The sequence below is a fragment of the Salmo trutta genome, chromosome 8 (genome assembly GCF_901001165.1).
Source record: "Salmo trutta chromosome 8, fSalTru1.1, whole genome shotgun sequence".
Classification (NCBI taxonomy): domain Eukaryota; kingdom Metazoa; phylum Chordata; class Actinopteri; order Salmoniformes; family Salmonidae; genus Salmo; species Salmo trutta.
In genome coordinates this window covers 11,195,249-11,208,999 of record NC_042964.1, presented here as the reverse complement: position 1 = coordinate 11,208,999, position 13,751 = coordinate 11,195,249, and the positions used below count along the sequence as shown (strand labels likewise).

At 41.9% G+C, this 13,751-nt stretch overlaps 1 protein-coding gene across 1 annotated transcript; it reads right to left on the bottom strand.

Annotated features, from left to right (window-relative positions):
- Window positions 1-3,461: 3,461 nt before the first annotated feature.
- On the bottom strand, window positions 3,462-13,061 carry LOC115198174 (nuclear factor 7, brain). Its single transcript, XM_029759926.1, has 8 exons — window positions 12,988-13,061; window positions 12,549-12,596; window positions 10,350-10,489; window positions 9,882-9,980; window positions 8,115-8,393; window positions 7,523-7,651; window positions 5,128-5,233; window positions 3,462-4,842 (listed from the first exon to the last, which is right to left on the bottom strand). Exons 2-8 carry the CDS (start codon window positions 12,586-12,588, stop codon window positions 4,310-4,312), a joined length of 1,326 nt encoding a protein of 441 aa, XP_029615786.1. The 5' UTR covers window positions 12,589-12,596; window positions 12,988-13,061; the 3' UTR covers window positions 3,462-4,309.
- Between the last annotated feature and the right edge of the window lie 690 nt (window positions 13,062-13,751).

The following is a 13,751-nucleotide window of genomic DNA, read 5'->3' as shown; positions in this document are numbered from 1 at the left end:
CCGTCCAGAGTAGTGATGCTAGGCAGGTGGGCAGATGCGAGCAGCGATCGGTTGAAGAGCATGCATTTAGTTTTACTTGCATTTAAGAGCAGTTGGGGAAGGAGAGTTGTATGGCATTGAAGCTCGTCTGGAGGTTAGTTAACACAGTGTCCAAAGAAGGGCCAGAAGTATACAGAATGGTGTCATCTGCATAGAGGTGGATCCGAGAATCACCAGCAGCAAGAGCGACATCATTGATGCATACAGAGAAAAGAGTCAGCCCGAGAATTGAACCCTGTAGTACCCCCATATAGACTGGCAGAGGTCCGGACAACAGGTCCTCCGATTTGACACACTGAACTCTATCTGAGAAGTAGTTGGTGAACCAGGCGAGGCAGTCATTTCAGAAACCAAGGCTGTTGAGTCTGCCGATAAGAATGTGGTGACTGACAAGAGTCGAAAGCCTTGGCCAGGTCGATTGATACGGCTGCACAGTATTGCCTTTTGTCGATGGCGATTATGATATCGTTTAGGACCTTGAGTGTGGCTGAGGTGCACCCATGACCAGCTCGGAAACCAGATTGCATAGCGGAGAAGGTACGGTGGGATTCGAAATAGTCATGTAAAACCATGTGAGATGAAAATTGACAAACTAAAGGGTGTGCAATGTGTAGGCCCACTGAGTGGACATTCTGAACCTTGTTTGAAGTCACTAGGTCACATGACCAAGGAGCTATTGAAATTTTACATTTTGGAAAATTAATGTAACACCATTACATTTACGTCATTTAGCAGACGCTCTTATCCAGAGCGACTTACAAATTGGTGCATTCACCTTATGATATCCAGTGCAACAACCACTTTACAATAGTGCATCTAAATCTTTTAAGGGGGGGGGGGGTTAGAAGGATTACTTTATCCTATCCCAGGTATTCCTTAAAGAGGTGGGGTTTCAGGTGTCTCCGGAAGGTGGTGATTGACTCCGCTGTCCTGGCGTCGTGAGGGAGCTTGTTCCACCATTGGGGTGCCAGAGCAGCGAACAGTTTTGACTGGGCTGAGTGGGAACTGTGCTTCCTCAGAGGTAGGAAGGCGAGCAGGCCAGAGGTGGATGAACGCAGTGCCCTTGTTTGGGTGTAGGGCCTGATCAGAGCCTGAAGGTACGGAGGTGCCGTTCCCCTCACAGCTCCGTAGGCATGTGAGATGAAAATTGACAAACTAAAGGGTGTGCAATATAGAAGTGTAGTCAGTGGACATACTGAACCTTGTTTGAAGTCACCAGGTCACATGACCAAGGAGCTATTGAAATTTTACATTTTGAAAAATTCATGTAAAATCTTGTGAGATGAAAATTGACAAACTAAAGGGTGTGCAATATAGAAGACTAGTCAGTGGACATACTGAACCTTGTTTGAAGTCAGTAGGTCACATGACCAAGGAGCTATTGAAATTTGAATGTAATGAAATTTGTACTTTGTTTACGCTCCCTAACTAATTCAACTAGGAATACAAAATGCTGCTCACATTTCCAAATTGTTATTAGCTTTGGAAAGCGAATTCATGTCCAAATCGTGAAAATAAGACCTGTGCAATGTTGTGCGCAATTTTTCCAACATCATGACACTTATTTGGAGTCTGTGGCTCAAGTGGTTTGAAAGCTATTTAAGTTTGAAAGCGCGAATATCCGTCGAATATCCAACTTGAAACTCTTTACCTCGGTTTCATATGAATACATTTGCGCGCAGGCCAGGAAGCCTATAGGCCTACTTCTATGCGGCTGCATCCTTACTCCGACAATGAAAACGGGAAGACTGGAATAATAATATTGAATACATTAACAAATTCTCAGGAAATGATAGGAATTAAAGGTAAATGAACTACTGGTGATATGTAATGAGGAATTGATATACACTTAAAAATCAAACGCAAACAATTTACACAATTAAGTTGGCGGGAGAAAGCGCATTCTGGAAAGAGAAGTCCATTGTGCATCTGGGCGCATGGTCAATTGAGGTCTGCATTGGCCATGAAGCACTTACGGTGATACGGCCTCAACAGAAGTCAGGGCATTCATACTTCTTGCGCTTTGCGGAGCAGTGCCGAGCTGTTGTCAAGGAAGTGAGTTTGTTTTCTACAGGATGTACCGCCCTATCAGTGTTGCCAACTAATTTTCAGGGTAAATTGTTAGAGGCAGGTTGATTTGTTGCTAAATGACGTTGTGATGTCATTGCCTGATAAAACTGCGTCATTACGTAGCATACACAATAACGTTACTCAAATTGACAGGCCATCTCTGCAAAAAATATGATTTGACATTTGTTCAGGTACAGACTCCTACTCTGTTCTGTACAATTTTGATTGAGACATGTTGATTGATGTTGTAAGTTCTGTTCAAGATCAAACATTCGTGACCAACTATATTCATTGGGTTTGGCTCGTCGAACCCGTACTACTGCAGTCAGCCATCACGAGCTGAGCGCCTGCTGCTGACGTCGCTCACAATGCACTTTTGCAGCCAGGCACGTGTGTTGTGACTGAGTGTGACAGAGAAAATCGTTCTTGTGTCATTTAGACAGAGCCCCCGCATTGTTACAAAATGTAGGAGTCGCATGCCAATGTGGTACGGAGCTCGATTTGGCCTATGTCTGCCTCTGGAGGCTCCGCAATTGCATCACACCCGCCATATGGAGCCTCTGAACACATTTGCGGATCAAGCATAAATTGGTTTTTAGTCTAGGCCTCTGCAATGGATTAATCAGTGGTTCTCAATCCTGGTCCTGGGGACTCAAAGTGGTGCACATTTTAGTTTTTGCCCTAGCACGACACACCTGAATCAAATCATCAAAGCCTTTTGATGAGTTGATCATTTTAATAAGCTGTGTAGTGTTAGGGCAAAAACAAAAATGTGCACCCCTTTGGGTCCCCAGGACCAGGAATGAGAACCAGTGGATTAGTTCACTAATCCACACATAGAGTAAAACAATCTTGGTTTACCAACAGCCTAATGACTAAACAATCAACCAGTCGACTAATTAGGGTCAGCCCTACTTGAGTCAGAGAGAAAATGTGATGCACACAAATAAATCCATGTTTTGTAGACATAAATATTCAGACTTGGTGACAATTTTGTATTTGCAGATTATGCCAGTGCATTATAAAGTTCATAAATATAGACATATTTATATAGGTAGATAGATACACAGTAATATATAGGTTGATTTAAACAGTGGTGGAAAAAGTACTTAAATGTCATACTACTTAAATGACTCAAGTAAAAGTGAAAGTCACCCAGTAAAATACTACTTGAGTAAAAGTCTGAAATTATTTGGTTTAAAATATACTTAAGTATCAAAAGTACATGGAATTGCTTAAATATACTTAAGTATCAATAGTTAAAGTTTTAATAATGAAAAATTCCTTATATTATGCAAACCAGACGGCACAATTTTTATTAGATTTTTTATTTACGGATAGCCAGGGGCACACTCCAACACTCAGACATTAATTTACAAATTAAACATTTTGTGTTTAGTGAGTCCACCAGATCTACCAGATTTAAAATAACTAGTTCTCCTCATTGTACATTTTCCATCTTCCATTTAGCTAGCTGTTTTAGTGTCATAATGCAATTTATATACATACAGTATTTTACAAAAAGGTTATAAAAACCATGGGGCTGTTCAAACATTTGATGTTTAAATCTAACTTGTCAAATGTGTGTGTTAACAGACACACTTTTTATTAGAGTGTGAAGTTCCTTCCTTTTTGATTCTATCCATTCAGTTATTTCAGATCTATAAGGGGCCGTCCAGAAGTGTCTAGCCCAAGGCTAGGGATTGATGTGGGAACGGGGCCCAAGCTCAACCCAAGTCTGTGATGGTCAGTGTCAACTGCTTCTCCTATTGTTTTCTCTTCTTCTTGGCACTTCCTTGATTAATTCATGTTATTGATTGGCCGGACAGTTAGTTTGATGCTGGAGGAGAGGAAAAAGAGGGGAAAACAGAGGAGAGAGAGCGGAGAGAGGAAGATAATGAGAGAGAGAGAGAAGGAGAGCGAGAAGGATAAAGGAGGGAAAGTAATGATTTAGGAGGAAACCCTCAAGGGAGAAAGTTGTTGAAGTAGACAGTTTCTGCAGACGGTGCAGTTCGGACAGAATGTCACTGGAGCAAGCTGCTCATTACACACATACACACACACATGCGCGTGGACACACATGATGACACACCTAGTTTTCCAAGTCCAAATCAGACAGTGATTGAAAGTCAAAGGAAAATAAGCTAACAACACAGCTGATGTTTAGGGAGAACCTACGAACCAAAGGAACCTGATGTCTTCAAAACGTAGAGACCTTATGCGGCGAGATGACTGTGATGAGTGTGCGCCCGTCCAGTGGGGAAAACACCGGGTACAGCTTCTCCTTGAAGGTGTCTGTAAATGTATAGATGTGTGACTTGGTCTCTGAGTTGTAGAAGGAAATCTGTCCTTCCTCATAGTCTAGATAGATCCCCATCCGGCGGGCCACCAGACCCAGGGGCAGGGGCGTCTCAGGCTTGGTGCAGGCGTAGAATTGGTGGGTGCTGCGCCACAGGGTCCAATAGCCCATCTGGGGGCTCATGGGGAAGCGGCCATGGCGTTTGGCGCCCGCCGTAGTCATGCCCACCCGCCAGTAGCCGTTGTTGGCTATGTCGACCTCCCAGTAGTGGCGTCCAGAGGCGTATCCCTCCCAGCCCAACACGCCAGGCCAGGCGTCAAAGCGCTGGGGACTAAAGGGCAGGTTGTACTCGGATATGCCCTCCTGGACCTTTCGGTGGTCGTCGGAGAGCTGAAGCCATGAGTGGTTGGTCATGGGGTCAAGGGTCACGTCAGCTTTAGGGAGGAGGGGGGAGAGAGTTGGTTGAGTTGGTAGCTTTCTGAAATGTGCTGCACATTTCTTACTTTCATAATTTTAAATTACATTCTGTCATCTGTTTTCTATTCTATTTTTCCATGCTAGTAGCTATTACCATTATGTAAGCTGTAGTTCAAGGTTTGGGCAAAATGTATGGAAAATGCTTTATATTTAATATTCTATTCATTCTTATTTTCTGTGCTTTTTACATTTTTTATGAATATTTTAAATTAAAGTACATTTCCAAATAGAAGGATAGTTACCTGATGCACTGACCATCCAGTTCCACACTGAGTTGGGGATGTATCTTGCAGTGCCTGCCTTCCAGGTGCGCTGCTTTGCTGACAGCCACAGATGAGCAATAACACCCTGAAAATAGGAACACAGGCAAAGAATTGGCATTAAGAGTTTCATTTTCATCTTTATTTGTACTGTGACTTGAAATGTGCTGATCAAAGTGACACGGACCGGATCAACAGATTCAAATGCGTACATGTTCTTGTCAACCCTGACCAACAGGCAGATCACACCTACAGAATACTTTCCTCTGTATCAGCATAGTGTATGACGGAAATGACATGCTAGACTGGCAGTTTTCTCGACATGATGTTTTATTGCACTATATCAAATGACCTGGGGCCTTATCACAAGGCGAAGGTACAGCGGACGTGAAGTTTAGACAAGACAACGGTCAATCGTTCACTGTATGGGTGATGAGATAGATAGGGCTGTATGGAGTTTGGTTTTGGGATGGCTGTCTTGTGATGTTCATTTAAAATCTTTTGTACTGTAACATATCCCAATATTATTACTTGATATTGAATTGAAAAAAAAATACTTTGATATGGTGGTTTAAATACTATAGAATGTCATTAAAAAAAATACCTTATCTAATCCATCATAATCTTGCCAAAGAACTTTACTTTTGCTCCTAATTTCCCTACCATTATGAATAAAGAAATAGTACCTTGAGAAAATATTATGAAACAGAAACATGGAGAAAATAGATTATGATTGGTTGAGTTGTAGATTTCCTGTGGACCAGGTAGGTAGCCAATCAGTTCTATGTGATAAGCCCTACAGATTCTGGTGGAGTATTGATCAGTGTCATGCTTCCACCACAAACCTTGTCACTATTTGCACACCTCTAACACTCTGTAGCCCACCCAGTTATGATTTTACAGCTTTATATCACTGGTTAGGTAAGCTGCTTTCATAACACTTTAGGTAAGTAGGTGGGTAGAAATCAAATCAAGCTTTATTTATACAGCACATTTCAGACATGGAATGCAACGCCATGTGCTTTACACAAAAAACAAATAAACTATGAAAATAAAAGCTGAAATATTTACTACACAACAAACATAAATCATATATTTTTAGCTTTGCTTTTCCTTAGGATGTGGTTTTTAGTTGTTCCGTTTGTCATTTTTATTTTTTTTTATCTTAAGATCTCTTAAATATGTCGAGTTCGAGCCCCCCTCAGGTTCTCTGGCAGGCTAATCCAGAGGCTGGCAGGCTGATCTGTTTCACCTGTCTTTGTGCTTGTTTCCAACTCCCTCCAGGTGTCGCCCATTTGCCCCATTATCGCCTGTATATTATACCTGTGTCTTCTGTCTGTTGCCAGTTCGTCTTGTCTCGCCAAGCCTACCAGCGTTTTTCCCTTACTCCTGTTCTCTCTAGTCCCCGTTTTCTTGTTTTCCCGGTTTTGACCATTCTGCCTGCCCTGAGCCTGCCTGCCTGCCGTTCTGTACCTTTCGGACTCTGCTCTGGATTACTGACCTCTACCTGCCCTTGACCTGTCATTTGTCTGCCCCCTGTTTTTGTAATAAACCTGTGTTACTTCGAACTGTCTGCATCTGGGTCTTATCCTGAGTTCTGATACTCTTGGTTCTAGGCTTTGGGATAGTTAAAAGGCCAGTGCCAGAGGACCTGAGGGACCTACTGGGTACATAACATAAAAGCATGTCTGACATGTATTGGGGAGCACAATCGTGGATTGATTTAAAAACCAATAGAAGAATCTTAAAATGAATTCTAAAACTCACAGCCAGTCAGACACTTTAAAACCGGTGTAATGTGTGCTCTCTGTCTGGTCTTGGTCAGTACCCATGCTGCAGCATTCTGTATGTTTTGTAGTTGACCAATGGCTTTCTTGTGTAGACCAGACCGGAGAGCATCACAGTATTCAAGCCTGCTTGTAATAAAAGCATCGAAGAGTCTCTCTGTATCAGTCTGAGAGAGAAAAGGCCGCACCTTGGCAATGTACTTCAGGTGGTAAAAAGCTATTTTGGTCACATTCCTAATGTGTGACTCGAAATTTAGTACAGAATCTAAAATAACACCTAGGTTTTTAACCTGGTGGAGGTATGCGTGTATTGACTATATCATTGTATTGCTGATTCTCAATCAACAGAAATGTGAATGTTTAAGAGGGAACATTGCTAAATAATTACAATGGATTCAGGGTACGACTTCAGAAAATAAAACGCTGTAAGCATAACATCACGAGTTGTATTATGTTTAATGAGAAGACCCCTAACAAACTATTCAACTATGAAACTAATAAACTAGTTCTCCAATATATAGTGTTGACCTTTTTTTTTTGTGTGTGTGTGTGTGTGTGTGTACCTGCGTGTGTCGGTATCTGTAGCTCACCTTGCAGTCCTCCTTTAGCAGTGACCAGGTAATGAACTCCAGTAAGGGCAGGAGGTTGACCAGTCTCTTCTTCCTCAGGCCCAGTAGACGCAGAACCTTGCCGAGCTCATCGCTTTGCACCCCACAGCTCTGTGTAGACAGACACATGGACGTTAATACCAAGTCATCTCTATGGGTCTCCTATTGGGCTCCCGAGTGGTGCAGTGGTCTAAGGCACTACATTTCAGTGCAAGAGGCATGACTACAGACATCCTGGTTCGAATCCAGGCTGTATCACAACCGGCCGTGATTGGTCCAGCGTCGTCCAAGTTTGGCCGGTGTAGGCTGTCATTGTAAATAAGAATTTGTTCTTAACTGACTTGCCTGGTTAAATAAATTTGAAAAAGAAATGACACTTTTTGACCTTTTACCCCTTATGCTAAATGGTCTGTTTTTGCTAGCAAATCTGCAGATAGCAGTTAACCAAGGCTGTTTGAATGTTAGGTTATAGAAATGACTATCATTAGGGAACACATATTTCCCCCATTTCTTTCCTCAGTAGTGTTCCTTTAACTCTTATATACATTTGTATCCTTGACACTTGATCTCTCACCTCTGAGGCGCTCTGCAACTCCTTGGCCCACTCCATGATCCTCTGCTGCACTTCCTCGTTAGGATCCTCCTCTCCATCCCTGTTTTCTTCCTCCACCACCATCTCACTTCTCTCCTGCACCCAGGGGCTTTTCTTCAACTCCTTGTCGACACTGGTGAGCTCATTGGCCCACAGCAGAATGAGTTTCCTGCTCTCCTCCAGACTGCGTTCTGTTCTTGGGTCTTTCAGTTCCTCAGGGGTCTCTCCTTTACTGGTGCCTTCCCTCGCATCACTGCCACTCTGCAACAACACAAAACAGCAACAAGGTCAATATCATACTGTACATTCTCAAAAGTGTGTATAGCTATGTCATCTTAACCATCTTACTATTGTCATAGGAATGTCGTAGCAATACTGTGTTCTCCATTGATAGAGCACAGCATGTGATTTTGCGTGTAATATAGCTTGATTCACAAAGAAAACAGGCACAAGGCAAACATCTAGCCATGCGTTGCAAAACTAGATCAAATAAATGCAAAATGGGATGGTTGAGTGCGTTTTTCGTTTAAGTAAACCCTGTTCCCACCTGGCAGTCATACGCCAGAGGCCAGCTCAGCACTCCCGACCCTGCCCTACCTCCAACCCTCACCTGGCCCCATTGTAAAAATCTCCCGTCCCTGTAATCATGTAACCTCCCCTCCCACCCTGGAGGGGTATCTACCTAAGTTACATGGTTTGACTATAACCCTGTATGTTCCAGCTCAGCCCCACGGGGCACTGGGATTGGTTAACAGAGCTGTAAAGGGTGATAAGAACCCCTGTATCAGTACCCTCCCTACCCATCACCTCATTTAACTGTGTCATCTGTCTTGCTTAGCAACGCTTATCCAATATCGGTGAACCAACACTTGCACTTGACTTCCTCCCTCCCCTTTCTAGCTCTGACTTTGCTGGTAACTAATTTATTGAGGAAAAGTGTATTTACTATGCCTGTGATATGTGGTTGTCCCACCTACCCATCTTAAGATGAATGCACTAACTGTAAGTCACCCTGGATAAGTGTGTCTGCTAAATGACTAACATGTCAAATGTAAAGGTAATAAACGAGCTAAGTTTGTCCTGCTAAGAACAATTTGGTTATGAGAATCAATACTTTTTCTTCGAGGAGGGAAAGTATTAAACGGTCCAACTGTCAATGTGTTGACTAACTAGAGGACAGTCAACCCTGGTGTTCAAGCTATATTAACATGGTGATCAACCCAAATGGGTCATTTCACCCTGTTTTACTCAAGAGACAGTTCTAAAGTCCCTTTGGGGCCAACAAACCCCTTTTTTAAATATAAAAATATATATATTCCTTTCTCTGTAAAGGCACTAAATTAAATGTTGCATAATTATTGTTAACGTGAACAATCCCTGACCTACATCTCCTTCATCGCACATCGAACTTCCCTGTGCATTTACTTATCCTTTGCCCTCACAATCCATAATTCCAAAGGTATTTTGCAATACAAAATATGGGGCAAATTAATACTACCGCTAATAGTATTGTTAATACTATCGCTAATACTATCGTTAATACTATCGCTAAAGCTACCGTTAATATTATCATACTATGATGTTGGAAATCAATGTGCATCCCTGGTCTGTCGGGGCTGTCTCAGTTACTGCTTTTGTTTCCTCATCCTCTCACCACATCCCTCTCCCCTTGTTCTTTCTATAAATGTATGTCTCCCCTGTCCCCCCACTCTCTTCCTCGCTCTCTCTCCCTCTCGGAGGTCTACTTACCTTACAGACTTCGGCCACCTGCTCCTTCCAGTGGTTGATGAAGCGGACACACTCCTGCAGGTTACGCAGGTTCTTCAGGCCGTTTTGACGAGGATGTTGCTGCAAGAGACACATACGTACAGGATGAGCAGGCAAATGTAGAAAAACAGTACAAACACACATACAGGTAGAAGAGTACACTAATGAATAGAAAGACTTTTAAATGGACTGGATGCTCCCGAGTGGTGCAGTGGTCTAAGGCACTCCATCTCAGTGCTGGAGGCGTCACTACAGACACCCTGGTTCGAATCCAGGCTGTATCACAACCGGCTGTGATTGGGAGTCCCATAGGGCGGCGCACAATTAGCCCAGCGTCGTCCGGGGTAGGCCGTCATTGTAAATAAGAATTTGTTCTTAACTGACTTGCCTGGTTAAATAAACAAATAAAATGTGATGCTGTGAGTGGGTGGAGGTTTGTGTGTAACCTACCCATAAGCGGCGTGTGGAGGGGGCGCAGCTCTTGGAGGGGCTGGTCGGGGCTGAGCTGTGGGCCTGGAGGTCTTCTTCAGGAAGGTTCCATCGCACCGCCCCGATGGAGTGACTCTGGGTAGAGCTCTCCAACTTCAGCTCTGGAGGTGAAACAGGGATAAAATGAGATTAGAGGGGTGGGGGGACACAGATAGATTTCAGAGTTAATTACAAGTGCCCCTGGCATGGGGGGGGGGGGTGACATCCGGACTTTTCGGATTAAAACATTGTGAACTGACCGTTTTATGTACAGACCTGTGAATGGTATGAATGATTAAGAGACAAATTACTGACCTAGTTCATTAGAGGAAAAGTCTCCGGTCTTCCCTACACTGGCAGTGCTATATAGTACACAGAAAGTAGTAGATAGATAGTAGTGTTCTAAAATGGATTGATCAATACTTGTTTTTAAATGATTGCCTCACTATTGGACGGTTGTGATGTGATTCGATAAAGATTGAATACCAGTTTGGAATCAATTCCAGATTCATATTACAACAATAAATAACTATCAATGTAGTCACGTTTAATACAGTGACAGGTAATTCAAAATAGTTCTAAACGAAGATTACTTGATTTGTGGTCAACTAAAAAAAGTCACATGCAGAACACTTTTTCCCAATCTTCCTCGGTTCAGTGTCTGTGTTCTTTTGCCTATCTTCATCTTTTCTTTTTATCGGCCAGTCTGGGATATGGTTTTAACTTTGCAAGTCTGCCTAGAAGGCCAGCTTCTCGGAGTCGCCTCTTCACTGTTGACGTTGAGACTGGTGTTTTGCGGGGAACTATTTAATGAAGCTGCCAGTCGAGGACTTGCGAGGTGTCTGTTTCTCAAACTAGACACTCTAATGTACTTGTCCTTTTGCTCAGTTGTGCACCAGGGCCTCCCACTCCTCTTTCTATTCTGGTTGGAGCCAGTTTGTTCTACTCTGTGAAGGGAGTAGTACACAGCGTTGTACAAGATCTTCAGTTTCTTGGCAATTTCTCGCATGGAAAAGCCTTTAGTTTCTCAGAACAAGAATAAGAGTTTCAGAAGAAAGGTCTTTGTTTCTGGCCATTTTGACCCTGTAATCAAACTCACAAATGCTGATGCTCTCAATACTCAACTAGTCTAAAGAAGGCCAGTTTTATTGCTTCTTTAATCAGGACAACAGTTTTCAGCTGTGCTAACATTTTACAAAAGGGTTTTCTAATGATCAATTAGCCTTTTAAAATGATAAACTTGGATTTGCTAACACAACGTGCCATTGGAACACAGGAGTGATGGTTGCTGATAATGGGCCTATGTAGATATTCCATAAAACATCTGCCGTTTCCAGCTACAACAGTCATTTACAACATTAACAATGTCTACACTGTATTTCTGATCAATTTGATGTTATTTTAATGGTCAAAAAATGTCCTCTTCTTTCAAAAACAAGGACATTCACAAAATAGATGGTATCATGAGGATGGAAAATTATGTGGATATATTGAAGCAACAGCTCAAGACATCAGTCAAGAAGTTAAAACTTGGTCGCAAATGGGTCTTCCAAATGGACAATGACCCCAAGCATACTTCCAAAGTTGTGGCAAAATGGCTTAAGGACAACAAAGTGGCCATCACAAAGCCCTGACCTCAATCCTATAGACAAATTGTGGGCAGAACTGAAAAAGAATGTGCGAGCAAGGAGGCCTACAAACCTGACTCAGTTACACCAGCTCTGTCAGGAGGAATGGGCCAAAATTCACCCAACTTATTGTGGGAATCTAGTGGAAGGCTACCCAAAACGTTTGACCCAAGTTAAACAATTTAAAGGCAACGCTACCAAATACTAATTGAGTGTATGTAAACTTCTGACCCACTTGGAATGTGATGAAAGAAATTAAAACAGAAATAAATCATTCTCTCTACTATTATTCTGACATTTCACATTCTTAAAATAAAGTGGTGATCCTAACTGACCTAAGACAGGGAATTTATACTATGATTAAATGTCAGTAATTGTGAAAAACTGAGTTGAAATGTATTTGGCTAAGGTGTATGTAAACTTCTGACTTCAACTGTATATATACACACACACACACACACACACATATATATACACATATATATGTGTGTGTGTATATATATATATATAGTTATATTATATATCTCAGTAAGGAAAAGGGACAAATACTTACTAGACACCTTCAGAATGCTCTTCATTTCAAAAGTTGCCATCCTTAGTCCTGTATGAACATAAATCGCCTCCTTACAAAATATTCCATATGACAGTTGAGGCCACCAAAGATTTAACTTATTTATCCATATCCACATGTTGAATTGTACAAAATTGACGGTCATACGTCAAATATGCTTAACTTAAAACTGAAAGTCTACAACCAAGCTTTGAATATACATTGAAATGATATACACATACACAAAATCGAAATGCAGAAGTAAAAACAATGACAGGTGACATTGTTAAAGCTATGAAAAGTACTTCAGTAGATACTTTTCATAAATATAATCTTTATCACAATTAAAACGAAACATGACAATGGGTTTATCATTACATTAGATCAAATGACAAAGAATAACACATTTGAGATAAAAATGAAAAAGAAACCAAAATCCTACCCTATGCGTTAAGGTCGGTCTGGTGCGTGTTCTTGGTAGTTGGTACAGAAAATCCTCCCAAGTCTGCTGTTTTTGTTACAGTGCTTGCAGTTTGATCTTTGGACTTTTTTATGGTCCTTGGCACTGAGATGGGGGGGGGACTGGACTTTATAATCAGTCTACCTTCCTAGCTATCACTGTTAGCTTTACCAAGGAGTGCGAGATATTATAGTGATAAGGGGTCACGAAGATCACACGTTGATGTGATGCGGATTCACCATCTTTGATGCTATATTAGTGGATCAATCATGAGCAACTATACACTTCTGCCCGTACAGAACAGTATCCCAACTTTCATGGCTAAATTAAAGGATTGTATTTTGTATGAATCTCTGCTCTATCCCTAACATAGTCTTATTTAGAGATGGCATATACATTTAGGATTTGAGTCATATTCTGGTATTGGAAAAGAGGGTCCCTTATCTTGTGTGCACTCATATTTGATTCTCCCATGATGTGGCTGCTCTCTCCATTCATCCATCCATTTCAGCGACAGTAATACGGTTGGTTAGAAACGAGGGAGAGCCACACAAACAAACACTTCTGCCACCTCACACATTAATAGGCTTATCACAGGCAATTCATTTAGTACGCATCCTTACATCATCGGTGCCACATTGTGACGCAAACTATAAGCTATGATAGAGTAAGCTTTAATGTTGCTTTATGATGGGTCTCTCTCTGTTGAATAAACAATCATATAACTGCCACGTTGGCATTCCCTG